The sequence below is a fragment of the Hylobates moloch genome, unplaced genomic scaffold (genome assembly GCF_009828535.3).
Source record: "Hylobates moloch isolate HMO894 unplaced genomic scaffold, HMol_V3 SCAFFOLD_8, whole genome shotgun sequence".
In the NCBI taxonomy this organism is placed as follows: Eukaryota; Metazoa; Chordata; class Mammalia; order Primates; family Hylobatidae; genus Hylobates; species Hylobates moloch.
The window spans coordinates 53,511,000-53,523,404 of NW_026652283.1; the positions used below are offsets into that span (position 1 = coordinate 53,511,000).

Below are 12,405 nucleotides of genomic sequence, written 5' to 3' on the forward strand. Positions count from 1 at the left end.
TATGGGTATGGATTAGAGTTTGGTGCCTAAGCTTATCAAGATAAGTAATGTAAAGGATCACAAAATCTGTCCCAAGTACCTATCACAACCTGGTTTTGGCTGTCGGCTCTATGCACACTTCACAGCACATAGCCATGAAGCCCTAAGCTGGAAGCACCCACACAAGGAGAAAAGATGGTCAAGGGAACCAGAGAAACTACTTTATCTTTACCTAAGTACCGTTAGAGAGCAAAAGAAGAAATATCACTGCTAAATCATTTAAAACAAACCCCTAGGGAGTTCTGCTTCCACTGTTAAGATGTAGAAAACTGCAAGAGAACTTCATTCTTACCCTAACAAAAGAAAAAGATAGTCTACAAAATCATAACTTTTTGTGAACACATCGGAGAGCAGAGGTTTCATGGCAGCCAAATAAACTGAATTTCAAAGAGTGACAAGCCCCTATAAGACACACAAACTGTTTCACCTTTGGCAGAACACCTGAAGAAGAGGCAGCCACCATAAAAATAGGAAGAAAGCAGCTAAGATTAACAAATTGTTAAAGTGAGCTAGCATGACATTTTAGAGTAACTAGGAGCCTGAGACCCAAAAGGAGTCCTCAGTTGCATTCTTTTTCATTAACTGGGTGCTCATGAGAGAAATTTCTATAGAAGAGAGAAAGCCTCTTCAGTGGCACACAGGCATGAAACATTTCCACTTCCCTGTATCCTTTTTTTTTTCAATTAATTAAATTTTTGACACATAAACATTGTGTATGTTTCAAAACATGATGTTTTGAAATATGTATACATTGTGGAATGGCTGAATTGAGCTGATTAATAGATGAATTGCCTGACATACTTATCATTTTTTGTGGTGAGAACACTTAAAATTACTCTCAACAATTTTCAAGAATACAGTAAGTTATTATCAACTATAGCCACCATGTTGTACAATCCTAAACTCTTATTTCATTCAAAGCCAAATCCTTAAGCCATAGAGGAGGAGCTGAAAGCCTTTCTGGCCTCCCCTCCTGCTGCTCCTGGGCTCAAGTAGATATCTACTGCTTTTGAAGTTAGAGTAAAAGCAAAATCTGCCTTCAGGGAGGGACAGGAAAGCCCTGGGCTTAGGACTCTTGCGGTGATATAAAGCAGAGATTCCCCCACCACTGAAGGCAGGGCAGGAAAGTCTCTCCCACCCAAGACACCCACCACTACCAACACCACATACACACACACCACAGAGTTTGGCTGACATTTGGGGGAGGGGTGTGTAGGAAGAAAGAGAAATCACCATCCCTGAGGTCCTGCCTAAGACTGAGACCAGCCCAAAAGGACAAAGAACTCCATCTTACTCCCGCCATGAGCCAAGCCCTGACTAATAAGCAAGAGTAGTCCATTGATGGAGGAGGGAAAAGAATGTAGAGAGAGAGAGACTTCCTCTGTGGTACAGATATGCAGAGACTGCTGAAAGCTAAGGGTGGAGCAAGAATAGTGAAAAAAAAAACCCTAGCACCCTAGCCCCACACTAAGCATAAGGTAGCAGCATCCTATCGCTGGAGGAGTTTGAAGGCAATGATGCACTGAACTTATCTATCACAACAACAAACCCAAACCCAGTTCAGCTACTGACATTCATCTCTGTACATCTTCATCAGAGCTCTTGGGTGAGTAGGTGCATTGTCAATGAGAGTAATATTTTGAAATGAATCTGTTTTCCTGAGCAGTAGGTCTCAACAGTGGGTTTAAAATATTTAGTAAACCATGTTGTAAATAGATATGCCATCATCCAGGCTTTGTCGTTGCATTTATAGAGTATAGGCAGAGTAGATTTAGCATAATTCTTAAGGGCCCTAGGATTTTTGGAATGGTTTATGAGCATTGTCTTCAACTTAAAGTCACCAGTTGCATTAGCCCCTAACAAGAGAGTTCACCTGTTCTTTTTTGTTTTTTTTTTTCTTGCTCTGTTGCCCAGGCTGGAATGCAGTGGTGCAATCTCGGCTCACTGCAACCTCCGCCTCGTGGGTTCAAGCTATTCTCCTGCCTCAGCCTCCCGAGTAGCTGGGACCATAGGCAAATGCCACCACGCCCAGCTAATTTTTTGCATTTTTAGTAGAGATGGGGTTTCACCATGTTAGCCAGGATGGTTTCGATCTCCTGACCTTGTGATCTGCCCCCCTCGGCCTCCCAAAGTGCTGGGATTACAGGCGTGAGCCACTGCGCCTGGCCGAGAGTTCACCTATTCTTTGAAGACAGGCATTGTTTTCTCCTTTCTAGTTATGAAAATCCTAGATGGCATCTTTTTCCAATATGAGGCTGGTTCATCTACATTGAAAATCTGCCGCTGGAGACGGTGGCTCATGCCTATAATCCCAGCACTTTGGGAGCCCCTGGTGGGCGGGTCACTTGAGGTCGGGATTTCCAGACCAGCCTGGCCAACATGGTGAAACCCCTTCTCTACCAAAAATACAAAAATTAGCCAGTCATGGTGGCACATGGCCAGTAATCCCAGCTACTCAGGAGGCCGAGGTACAAGAATCGCTTGAGCCCAGGAGGCAAAGGTTGCAGTGAGCCAAGATCGCGCCACTGCACTCCAACCTGGGCGACACAGTGAAACTCTGTCTAATAGAAAAGAAAAAAAGAAAATCTGTTGTGTAGTAGCCATCCTCATCAATTATCTTTATCTTAGTTAGATTTTCTGGATAACTTGCTCTCACTTCTGCATCAGCACTTACTGCTTTACCTTGAACTTTTATTTTATGGAGACAACTTTCCTTCAACGTCATGAGTCAGCCTCTGCCAACTCCTAACTTTTCTTCTACAGTTTCTTCATCTCTTTCAGTCTTCGTAGAATGAAAGAGCCAGAGCCTTGCTGTGGATTAGACTTTGGCTTCAGAGGATGTTGTGGCTGGTTTGATCTTCTACCCAGACCACTCAGACTTTTTCTAAATCAGAAATAAGGCTGTTTTGCTTTCCTATCATTTGTATGTTCGCTGGAATAGTGCTTTAATTTTCTTCAAGAACTTTTACTTGGCATTCACAAGTTGGCTGACTGCACAAAAAGCCTAGCTTTTGGCCTATGTTGGTTTTTGACATGCCTTCATTACTAAGCTTAATCATTTCTAGCTTTCGATTGAAAATGAGAGATGTGTGACTCTTCCTTTTACTTGAACACTTGGAGTTCATTGTAGGGTTATTAATTGGCCGAATTTCAATATTATTGTGTCTCAGGGAATAGGGAGACCCAAGGAGAGGGATAGATGGGGGATTGGCTGTTCCATGGTACAGTCAGAACACATACAACATTGGTCGATGAAATTCGTATTATATGGGTGCAGTTCATGGCACCCCAAAAAAATTATAATAGTAACATCAAAGATCATTTATCACAGATCTTCACAACAGAAATAACAATAATGAAAAGTTTGAAATATTGTGAGAATCCCCACAGTGTGATACAAAGACACAAAATGAACAAATGCTGTTGGGAAAATGGCACCGATAGACTTGCTTAATATAGAGTTGCCACAAATCTTTAATTTGAAAGAAAATGCATTATCTGTGATACACAGTAAAGTGAAGCACAATAAAATAAGTTATGCCTATATAAAATATTTTGAACAGAATGAAAATGAAAACACTCTTGTCAAAATTTGTGGGATGCATGGGAGGCTGAGGCAGGAGAATCGCTTAAGCCGGGCCGGGGAGGCAGAGGTTGCAGCAAGCCAAGATTGCACCACTGCACTCCAGCCTGAGTGACAGAGCAAGACTCCGTCTCAAAAAAGAAGGGCAAATTAAGCCCAAAGTGTTTGAGGGATGCAGCTAAACCACTGCTTTAAAGAAAATTAAATACTATTATTAGAAAAGAAGAAAGATTTCATATCAGTGATCCAAGCTTCTACCTCAAAAAAAGAAGGGCAAATTAAGCCCAAAGTGTGTAACGATAAGAAAGATCAGAGCAGAAATCATTGAAATAGAAAATCACAAAACAGAAAATCAGTGAAATCAAAAACCGGTTGTTTGTAAAGATCAATAAAACATAGTCCTCTAGCCAGACCAAGGAAGAAAAAAAAGAGAAGAAACAGGCTGGGTGCTGTGGCTCACACCTGTAATCCCAGCACTTTGGGAGACCAGTGTGGAAGGATCACTTGAGGCTAAGAGTTCGAGACCAGCCTGGGCAACATAGCAAGACCCCATCTCTACAAAAAATGTTTTAAAACATGCCAGGCATAGTTGTTTGAGCCTGTAAGTCCCAGCTACTCAGGAGGCTGAGGCAGGAGGATCACTTGTGCCCAGGAGTTCCAGGATGCAGTGAGTTATGATTGTGCCACCGCACTCCAGCCTGAGTAACAAAGTGAGATGCAACACCAAAAAAAAGCAAATTACCAATTTCAGGAATGAAAGGATATCAGTACATATCCTAAAGATATTATAAAGCAAATAAGGAAAGATTATACACAGTTTTGTACCAATGAAATAGATAACTTAGATGAAATGGACAAATTATTATTATTTTTTTTTTTTTTAAGACAGGGTCTCACTCAGTCACCCAGGCTGGAGTGCAGTGGTGCGATCTCAGCCTGCTTACACTGCAGGCTCCACCTCCCAGGTTCAAGCGATTCTCCTGCCTCAGCCTCCCGAGTAGCTGGGATTACAGGAATGCGCCACTGTGCCCAGCTAATTTTTGTATGTTTAGTACAGACAGGGTTTCACCATGTTGCCCAGACTGGTCTCAAACTCCTGACCTCAGGCAATCTGCCTGCCTTGGCCTCCCAAAGTGCTACTGCTACGATTACAGGCATGAGCCACTGCACCTGGCCAGGACAAATTTTTTTAAAGACACAAACTACCAAAGTTTTCTGAAAAAGAAATAGAAAGCCAGGCGTGGTGGCTCACACCTGTGATCCCAGCACTTTGGGAGGCTGGGCCAGGTGGGATCACCTGAGGTCAGGAGTTTGAGATCAGCCTGGCCAACATGGTGAAACCCTGTCTCTACTACATACACAAAAATTAGCCAGATGCGGTGGTGTGTACCTGTAATCCCAGCTGCTCAGAAGCCTGAAGCAGGAGAATCACTTGAACCCAGGAGGCAGAGATTGCAGTGAGCCAAGATCGTGCCACTGCACTCCAGCCTGGGCAACAGAGCCAGACTCCATCTCAAAAAAAAAAAAAGAAAGAGGAAAAGGAAATAGAAGTGCATGCCTTTAGTCCCAGCTGGGAGGCTTGGGGGAGAGGATCACTTGGAGCCAGGAGTTCAAGGCTGCACTGCACTATGATCATGCTTGTGAATAGCCACTACATCTAGCCAGGGCAACATAACCTGACCCCATCTTAAAAAAACAAAAATAAAAAATAGAAAATCTGGATAGCCGTATATTTATTAAAGAGATTGAATTTGTAGCTAGAAACTTTCCCACAACAAGATTTCCAGGCCTTGATTACTTCACTGGTGAATTCTACTGAGTATTTAAGGATGAAATTGGCCAGGCACAGTGGCTCATGCCTATAATCCCAGCACTTTGAGAGGTGAGGCAGGCAGATCACCTGAGGTCAGGAGTTTGAGACTAGCCTGGCCAATGTGGCAAAACCCTGTCTCTACTAAAAATACAAAAATTAGCTGGGTGTGGTGGTGGGCACCTGTAATCTCAGCTACTCGGGAGGCTGAGGCAGAAGAATTGCTTGAACCCAGGAGGTAGAGGTTGCAGTGAGCCAAGATCATGCCATTTGCACCATTGCACTCCAGCCTGGGCAACAGAGTGAGACTTTGTCTCAAAAAAAAAAAAAAAAAAAAAATTCTACACATAAACGCTTCCAGAAAATAGAAGGGGAAGGAGCACTGCCCAGCTCATTCTGTGAAGCCAGAATTACCCTGATAACCAAATCCAGACAAAGACCTTAGAGGAAAAGAAAACTACAGGCCAGTATTCCTTATGAACATAGATGCAAAAATGTTTAATAAGATGTTAGCAAATTGAACCTAGTAAATACAAAAAGGATAATAAATTTTGTACAAGTGTGTTTATCCTAGGAATGCAAGGTTGGTTTGGCAATTGAGAACCATAGTATTTCACCATATCAACAGATCAAAAAAACAAAATGTGATTATATCAATTTATGTAGAAAAGGCTGACAAAATTCAACTTCCCTTCATGATTAAAACAACAACAACAAAAACTCACAACAAAATAGAAATAGGAAATAGTAGGGAATTTCTTTAGCCTGAGAAAATCGACAGTTAATATCGGCCTTGATGATGAAAGGCTGAATGCTTTCCCTCTAAGACTGTGGACAAAGATATCCACTCTCTCCATTTTGATCCAACATTGTATTAAAAGTTCTAGCCAATGCATTAAGGCAAGAAAAAGAAATGAAAGCCATGTAGATTTAAAAAGAAGAAATAAAACTTCCTTTTCTCGTAGGTGATGTGTCCATCTATGTATAAGCCCCCAAGAATCTATTAAAAAAAAAAAAACTAGAATAAGTGAGTTCACCAAGTTCACAGGATATAAAATCAATATACAAAAATGAAGAGTATTTGTATATACTAGAAATGAACAATTGAAAATTAAAATTCAAAAACACCAAGGCTAGTATATAAATCTTAATTGTTTTTCTTTATGCTTACAGTAAATTGAATTTTTAAAAGATATTATTTGCAGTAGCCTCAAAAACATGAAATTCTTAGGGATACATCAAACAAAATAAGTGTAAGATTTGTATGCGTATAATTCCTAAATGTTATCGAAATTACGGAAAATTTAAATGGAAAGAGATACCATTGTTCGTGGATCAAAAGACTCAATATTGTTAAGCTGTCCATTCTTTCCAAATTGATCTATAGATTCAGTGGGGTCCCCATCAGAATCCCAGCAGGATCCTTGTAAAAACTTATAAGTTGATTCTAAAATTTATATGGAAAAGCAAAGGACCTAGAATAATCAAAACAACTTTGAAAAAGAATAAAGTTGGAGGCCCCACACTGGTTTCAGGACTTACTATAAAGTACAGAAATCAAGGCAATGTTGTATTGGTATAAAAATAGGTATATAGATCAAAGGAACATGATAGATAACCTAGAAATAGATCCAATCACAAATGGTCAGCTGATTTTTGACAAAAATGCCAACATAAAATTCAATGGAGGGAAGAATAGCCTTTTCAACGTCTAGAGCTGTAACAGTTGGACATCCAAATGCAAAACAAAACAAAAAGGTGAGCCTGAAGCCTACTCAAAAATTAACTGGGAAGGTAAGATCTTAGATGTATATGTAAGAGGAATAATGATAAAGAACTGGAAGAATATCTTTGTGATCTTGGTGTGGGCAAAGTGTTTTTTAGATGGAACAGAAGCGCAAACTATAAAAGAAAAAATAAATTACACTTTATCAAAATTAAAAACTTCCACTCTTCAAGATACTCTTAAGAAAAATAAGAAGTCACGTGCTGGGAGAAAATATTTATAAAACATATATTTGGAAAAAAAACCTTTGTATCCACAACATATAAAGACCTCTTATAAGAAAATGACAACCTTATTAACAAATGAACAAAAGATTTGAACAGATAAATCACCAAAGATAGATAGTTGGCAGATAAGCACATGAGAAATGTTCATTGTTAGACATTAGGGAAGTACAGGTTAGAAATCACAATGAAAAGCCACCGTAGACCTAACTAGAATGGCTAAAAAATATTTTTAATAATAGTAAAGTGCTGGTAAGGGTGCAAAGCAACTGAAATTTATACTTATTGGTGTGAATGAAAACTTTAGAAAAGTTTGGTAGTTTCTTGGAAAGTTAAACATTCACTTGCCATATGACTCAGCAATTCTACTTCTAGCTATTTACCCACAAGCTGTGAAAACATAAAACAGGACCACACAAAGACCTTTACCCAACTGTTCATAAGATCCCTGTTCATAATGCCAAAAATTGGAAGCAGCCCAGATGACTACATACATCCATAGAGTAGAATACTACTCAGCAATCAAAAGGAAAGAACTGATACTTGAAGCAATGTGGATGGATTGCAAAAGCAACGTGCTAAGTGAAAGAGACCACATACAAAAGACTATATGCTATATGATTTCTATTTCTGGAAAAAGACAAAACTATAGGGACAGAAATCAGATCAGTGCTTGCCAAATTATGCCGCTCCACTCCTCATAAATGCCTGTGGATCACTTGACAAAACTCAGACTTCTTAGTGTGGCCGATTCAAGGCCCTAGATAACTTGACTTCAATCCAACCTCTGTACTTTCAACTCTTTGTACTGCTTCCCTGAGCCAGCAGAGACAGTTCTCCCAGCATTCCTTGTCATGCCTCTGCTAGTGGTATTTTCGCATTCTGCAATGCCTTTCCTTCTCAGAAATTTTGCTCGATCCTTCAAAGCTCATCTTACATCTTACTACCAATTTGTAGTGTTTACTGATCCCTCAGTCTCCTCCTTCCTCCCTGCCTTTGCAGTGTATGTATTTCTGCCACAGTTCTTATTCATTCTTTTGTTTTAGAATTGGTTGTTTACATATTTACAATCCATTCTGAATAGCAGGAATTTTACCTGTATTCCTGACAGAACTGGTACAGTATGTGCTCAATAAAATGGCTATAGGGCCGGGTGCAGTGGTGTATGCCTGTAATCCCAGCACTTTGGGCAGCCAAGGCGGGAGGATTGCCTGAGCCTAGTAGTTTGAGACCAGCCTGGGCAACAAAGTGAGACTCCCAAAGTGAGAGCCAAGCATGGTAGCACACACCTATAGTTATAACTACTCAGGAAGCTGAGGTGGGAGGATTTGCTTGAGCCCAGAAGGTCAAGGCTACAGTGAGCCATGATCTTGCCACTGCACACTCCAGGTTGGGAGACAGAGCCAGACCCTGTCTCAAAAAGTCTGTGAAATTCAGCTCCATACCCTTTCTTTCTCTTAAAACAAACGAACAACAACAAAAACCCACACACTGTATTGTGTGATAATCATGCCACGAAAGAGTATATAAAATGTATATGAAGAACTTAAACAAAGCTTTTAAAAATGTACCCACTACTTAGCTTAAGAAATAGAACATCACCAATATCTTTGAGCCTTCTGTGCATGCCTCTCAAATCATATGGCCTTCCCTAGTGGTAATCTTTGAGAGATTACCACTATCCCAAATTTTATATTAATGATTTCCTTTGTAGTTTCAGTACATATTTGTATGTCTGAATAATATTCTTCAGTTTTACCTGTTTTCAAAATTTTGTTTAAATGAAATCATATCGTATGTATTCTTCTCACTTGTTTTTTTCCCTTCAACATTATGTTTTGGAGATAAACCCATGTTGTGTGAAGCTATAGTTCATTAGTTTCCAGTGTTCTATAGGATTTCATTGTACAAGTGATCGATACTTTATCTGTATGTTGCAATTAATGAGCGTTTGGGCTGTTTACATTTGGGGTCTGTTGTGAACAGTGCTGCTGTGTACATGCTTGCAAATATCTCCTGGAGAACACATGCAAAAGTGTATAACTAGAAGTAGAATTGCTAGGTTGGAGGGTATATGTGTGTTTAGGTTTAACCTGTAATGCTCTAGTGTTGTCTAAAATAGCAACACCGGTGTACACTCTGACATCTAAAGGGGTTTCTCTGCTCCAGTCCTTATCAGTGCTTGGCATTGTCAAAGTTAATTTTCACCAATCTAGTGGGTATGAAATGGTATCTCCTGGTTTTAATTTTCATTTCCCTGATAATGTGGAATGCTCATCTTTTTATATGTTTATTGCCATTTATGTTTCATCTGGTGCCTCTTTTTGCCTTTAGTGAGTCCAGTTGTCTCAACACCATCTAATCATTGGGTCTTTATTTCCCCACTGATCTGCCAGCTTTGTCATGAATTAAGTTTTCATATGTGTGCAGAAGGATAGATCACCCTCTGTTCTAAGTTTCTGGTCTGTTTGTCCATTTTGGGGCAATACCATACCATATTTATAAGTCTTGATATCTCTACGCCCTTTTTTCCCCTTCCTATACCTTGAACTTATCAGTTAACACCCATTGGTGCCCCCTTTTTTTTTTTTTTTTTTTTTTAGTTCCTGTAAAAGAATGGTCTGATTACTGGGCCAGCTTTTTTTTTTTAATTTACAAATTGTAAAGTTCAGTTAGTTACCCACTTATCCCCTCTTCAAAAACAAAACAAAACATTTTATTTGACATTTACAGTATTTTTAGCCTTTTGACATATCCTGCACATGTATCATTATTCTGAGAGAAAGATCAAAGTAAAATAGATACTTAAATACTATTTTTTATTCTTTTCCTTAATCCCATTCTTAAAGACTAGAGCCCAAAAGCCTCACAATTTAGAATATATATGTGTTTATGTGTGTGTTTCTAGACAACCAAAAAGGTAAATTTGATTTTCCTAAGGCTTGAAAATCTAGCATAATACCACAGTTCTCATTACCAGGCCTGATCATCCTTCAGCCACTGTAACATTGCTCTTTGTTCAGTATTCCTTATTGCTCAGCACTTTCCTTTCCTGCTGAAGTAGAGGAGTTTCTCTGTCTCGTGGTAAACTTGTTTTCATATTTGTCAATTTTCCTTTCAGCCTCTGCCTGTGAGTTTCTGGATATTGTAGAGCTGCTGCTCCAGTCTGGTGCTGACCCCACTCTCCGAGACCAGGATGGCTGCCTGCCAGAGGAGGTGACAGGCTGCAAAACAGTTTCTTTGGTGCTGCAGCAGCACACAACTGGCAAGGCTTAATCAAAAGACTGGAAAACTGCAGTCTGTAATAGCATAAGGCTTCCATTATGAAAGAAAACTACAGAAATTATACTTCTTTTTCTGCCCGTCTTTGGTATGTATTGGCTAATAAAATCAGTTCTGTGGAACTGGGATTTTGAAGTCTCAGCAATTCATTCTTCTTGCATACATTCTAGGCAGTACAGTTTTGGTAATGAACATGTGTACTGTGCATAATATAATCCAATTCTGCTGAGCATGCTCTGAAATTTATCACTGCTTTAGAGGATGGGCAGAAGAGGAGACAGATCATATTTCACAATATTAAGCATGGCTGCTTTTTAAAAAAACATACAGAAGCAAATGTAACCATTAGGGAAAGTTTCATGCCATCCCAACATGGTAGAGATCAAATGATCTTTTGTAGCATCTTGTACACCTGGTCTGAATAGGCAGCTAAGATGTCTATTCTTTTGGCAGACAGAATTGGGAAGATAGGAAAGAAGAGGGGTGTTAAGAAAAAGAAAGCAAAGGAGAAAGCAGAATTTTGTCACATAAGGGGTGTAGAAGTCAGAACAACTAGATTTACTGAAAATCTCAAAACCCTGGGGCATTTTGGAATAATACTCTGTTTTCACTCTAGGATTGAAACAGATTCTGGAGGATTCATCAGGGTTAGGTCAGATTCCTTAAACTCACCTTCACTAAACAGGAAAGGAGTTTCTTTAGGGCTCTTTTAATTGTCTATAATGACCATGTCATATGTAGCAGCAGTCTCTGTTAAAAAAAAAAAAAAGCTTAGATCTGAACTGTTAGGTCTATTTGGGTCTATCCAATATCTTAATGTGAAGTTACTTCTGGGTACCAGAAGAGCTTTTGTTTTTTATTAAAAATGTAGACAAGTATGCTATCATTTTAATTTAAAGGATGGACCAGTATGCCACTTTTTTTTTTTTTTTTTTTTTTTTTGAGACAGGGTCTCGCTATGTCACCCAGGCTGAAGTGCAGTGGTGTGATCATGGTTCACTACAGCCTCAACCTCCTAGGCTCAAGGGATCCTCCCACCTCAGCCTCCTGTGTAGCTGAGATAGCTGGGACTACAGGTGCGTGCCACCACACCCCACTAATTTTTGTATCTTTTGTACAGATAGGGTCTCCCTATGTTCCTCAGGATGGTCTCAAACTCCTGGCCTCAAGCAGTTTTCAGGCCTCTTAAAGTGCTGAGATTACAGGTGTGAGCCACTGTGCCCAGCCAGGTATGCCACTCTTGAAACTGGCTCCCAACATTTTCCCTGTAAGCCCCAAAGGCTCCATCTGGGGAATTCACTGACTTTTACTATTATGTAAGGAAAGTAGATAGTTGACATAGGAAGAGAAATGAAATAAAAAATGAGTTGAGATGCAAAGATAACCACTTAAAAGATAATTTTTCTAACAGTTGTTACTATTAAAATAATGAGTAATAAACTTGCTTAGTATAGTCCTCAACGGTGAAGATTTTCATTAGCATGAGCTAACCTGTTCTTTGGAACAAGCCCCTCTATAACAGAAATGAGGCATATTAGTGCTGTTTATTTTGTGATTTTTCTATCTTAACTTCTTATTTTCTGAGATATAAACCAAAATCATTCACCAAGATGATTCATTTTTGAAATAATTTAATTAATCTGTGGAAGTGATATGCATATTAGTACATACTGAAATGCTG

General features: G+C 39.5%; 1 protein-coding gene across 3 annotated transcripts in view; it reads left to right on the forward strand.

Moving 5' to 3' along the window:
- ACBD6 (acyl-CoA binding domain containing 6) overlaps positions 1-12,405 on the forward strand; it is a 235,814-nt gene that overhangs the window by 211,842 nt on the left and 11,567 nt on the right. The window contains exons 8-9 of one of the 3 annotated variants that reach the window (XR_004249257.2): positions 10,564-10,812; positions 11,674-11,800. Coding sequence is in view for 2 of the 3 variants with exons in the window: in XM_032160849.2 (XP_032016740.1) it covers positions 10,564-10,718 (155 nt within the window). In the remaining variant the exon portion in view is untranslated. Of the gene's footprint in view, positions 1-10,563; positions 10,853-11,673; positions 11,801-12,405 lie in introns of those variants that run through there. The other 2 variants (XM_032160849.2, XM_032160850.2) reach the window with 2 other exon arrangements.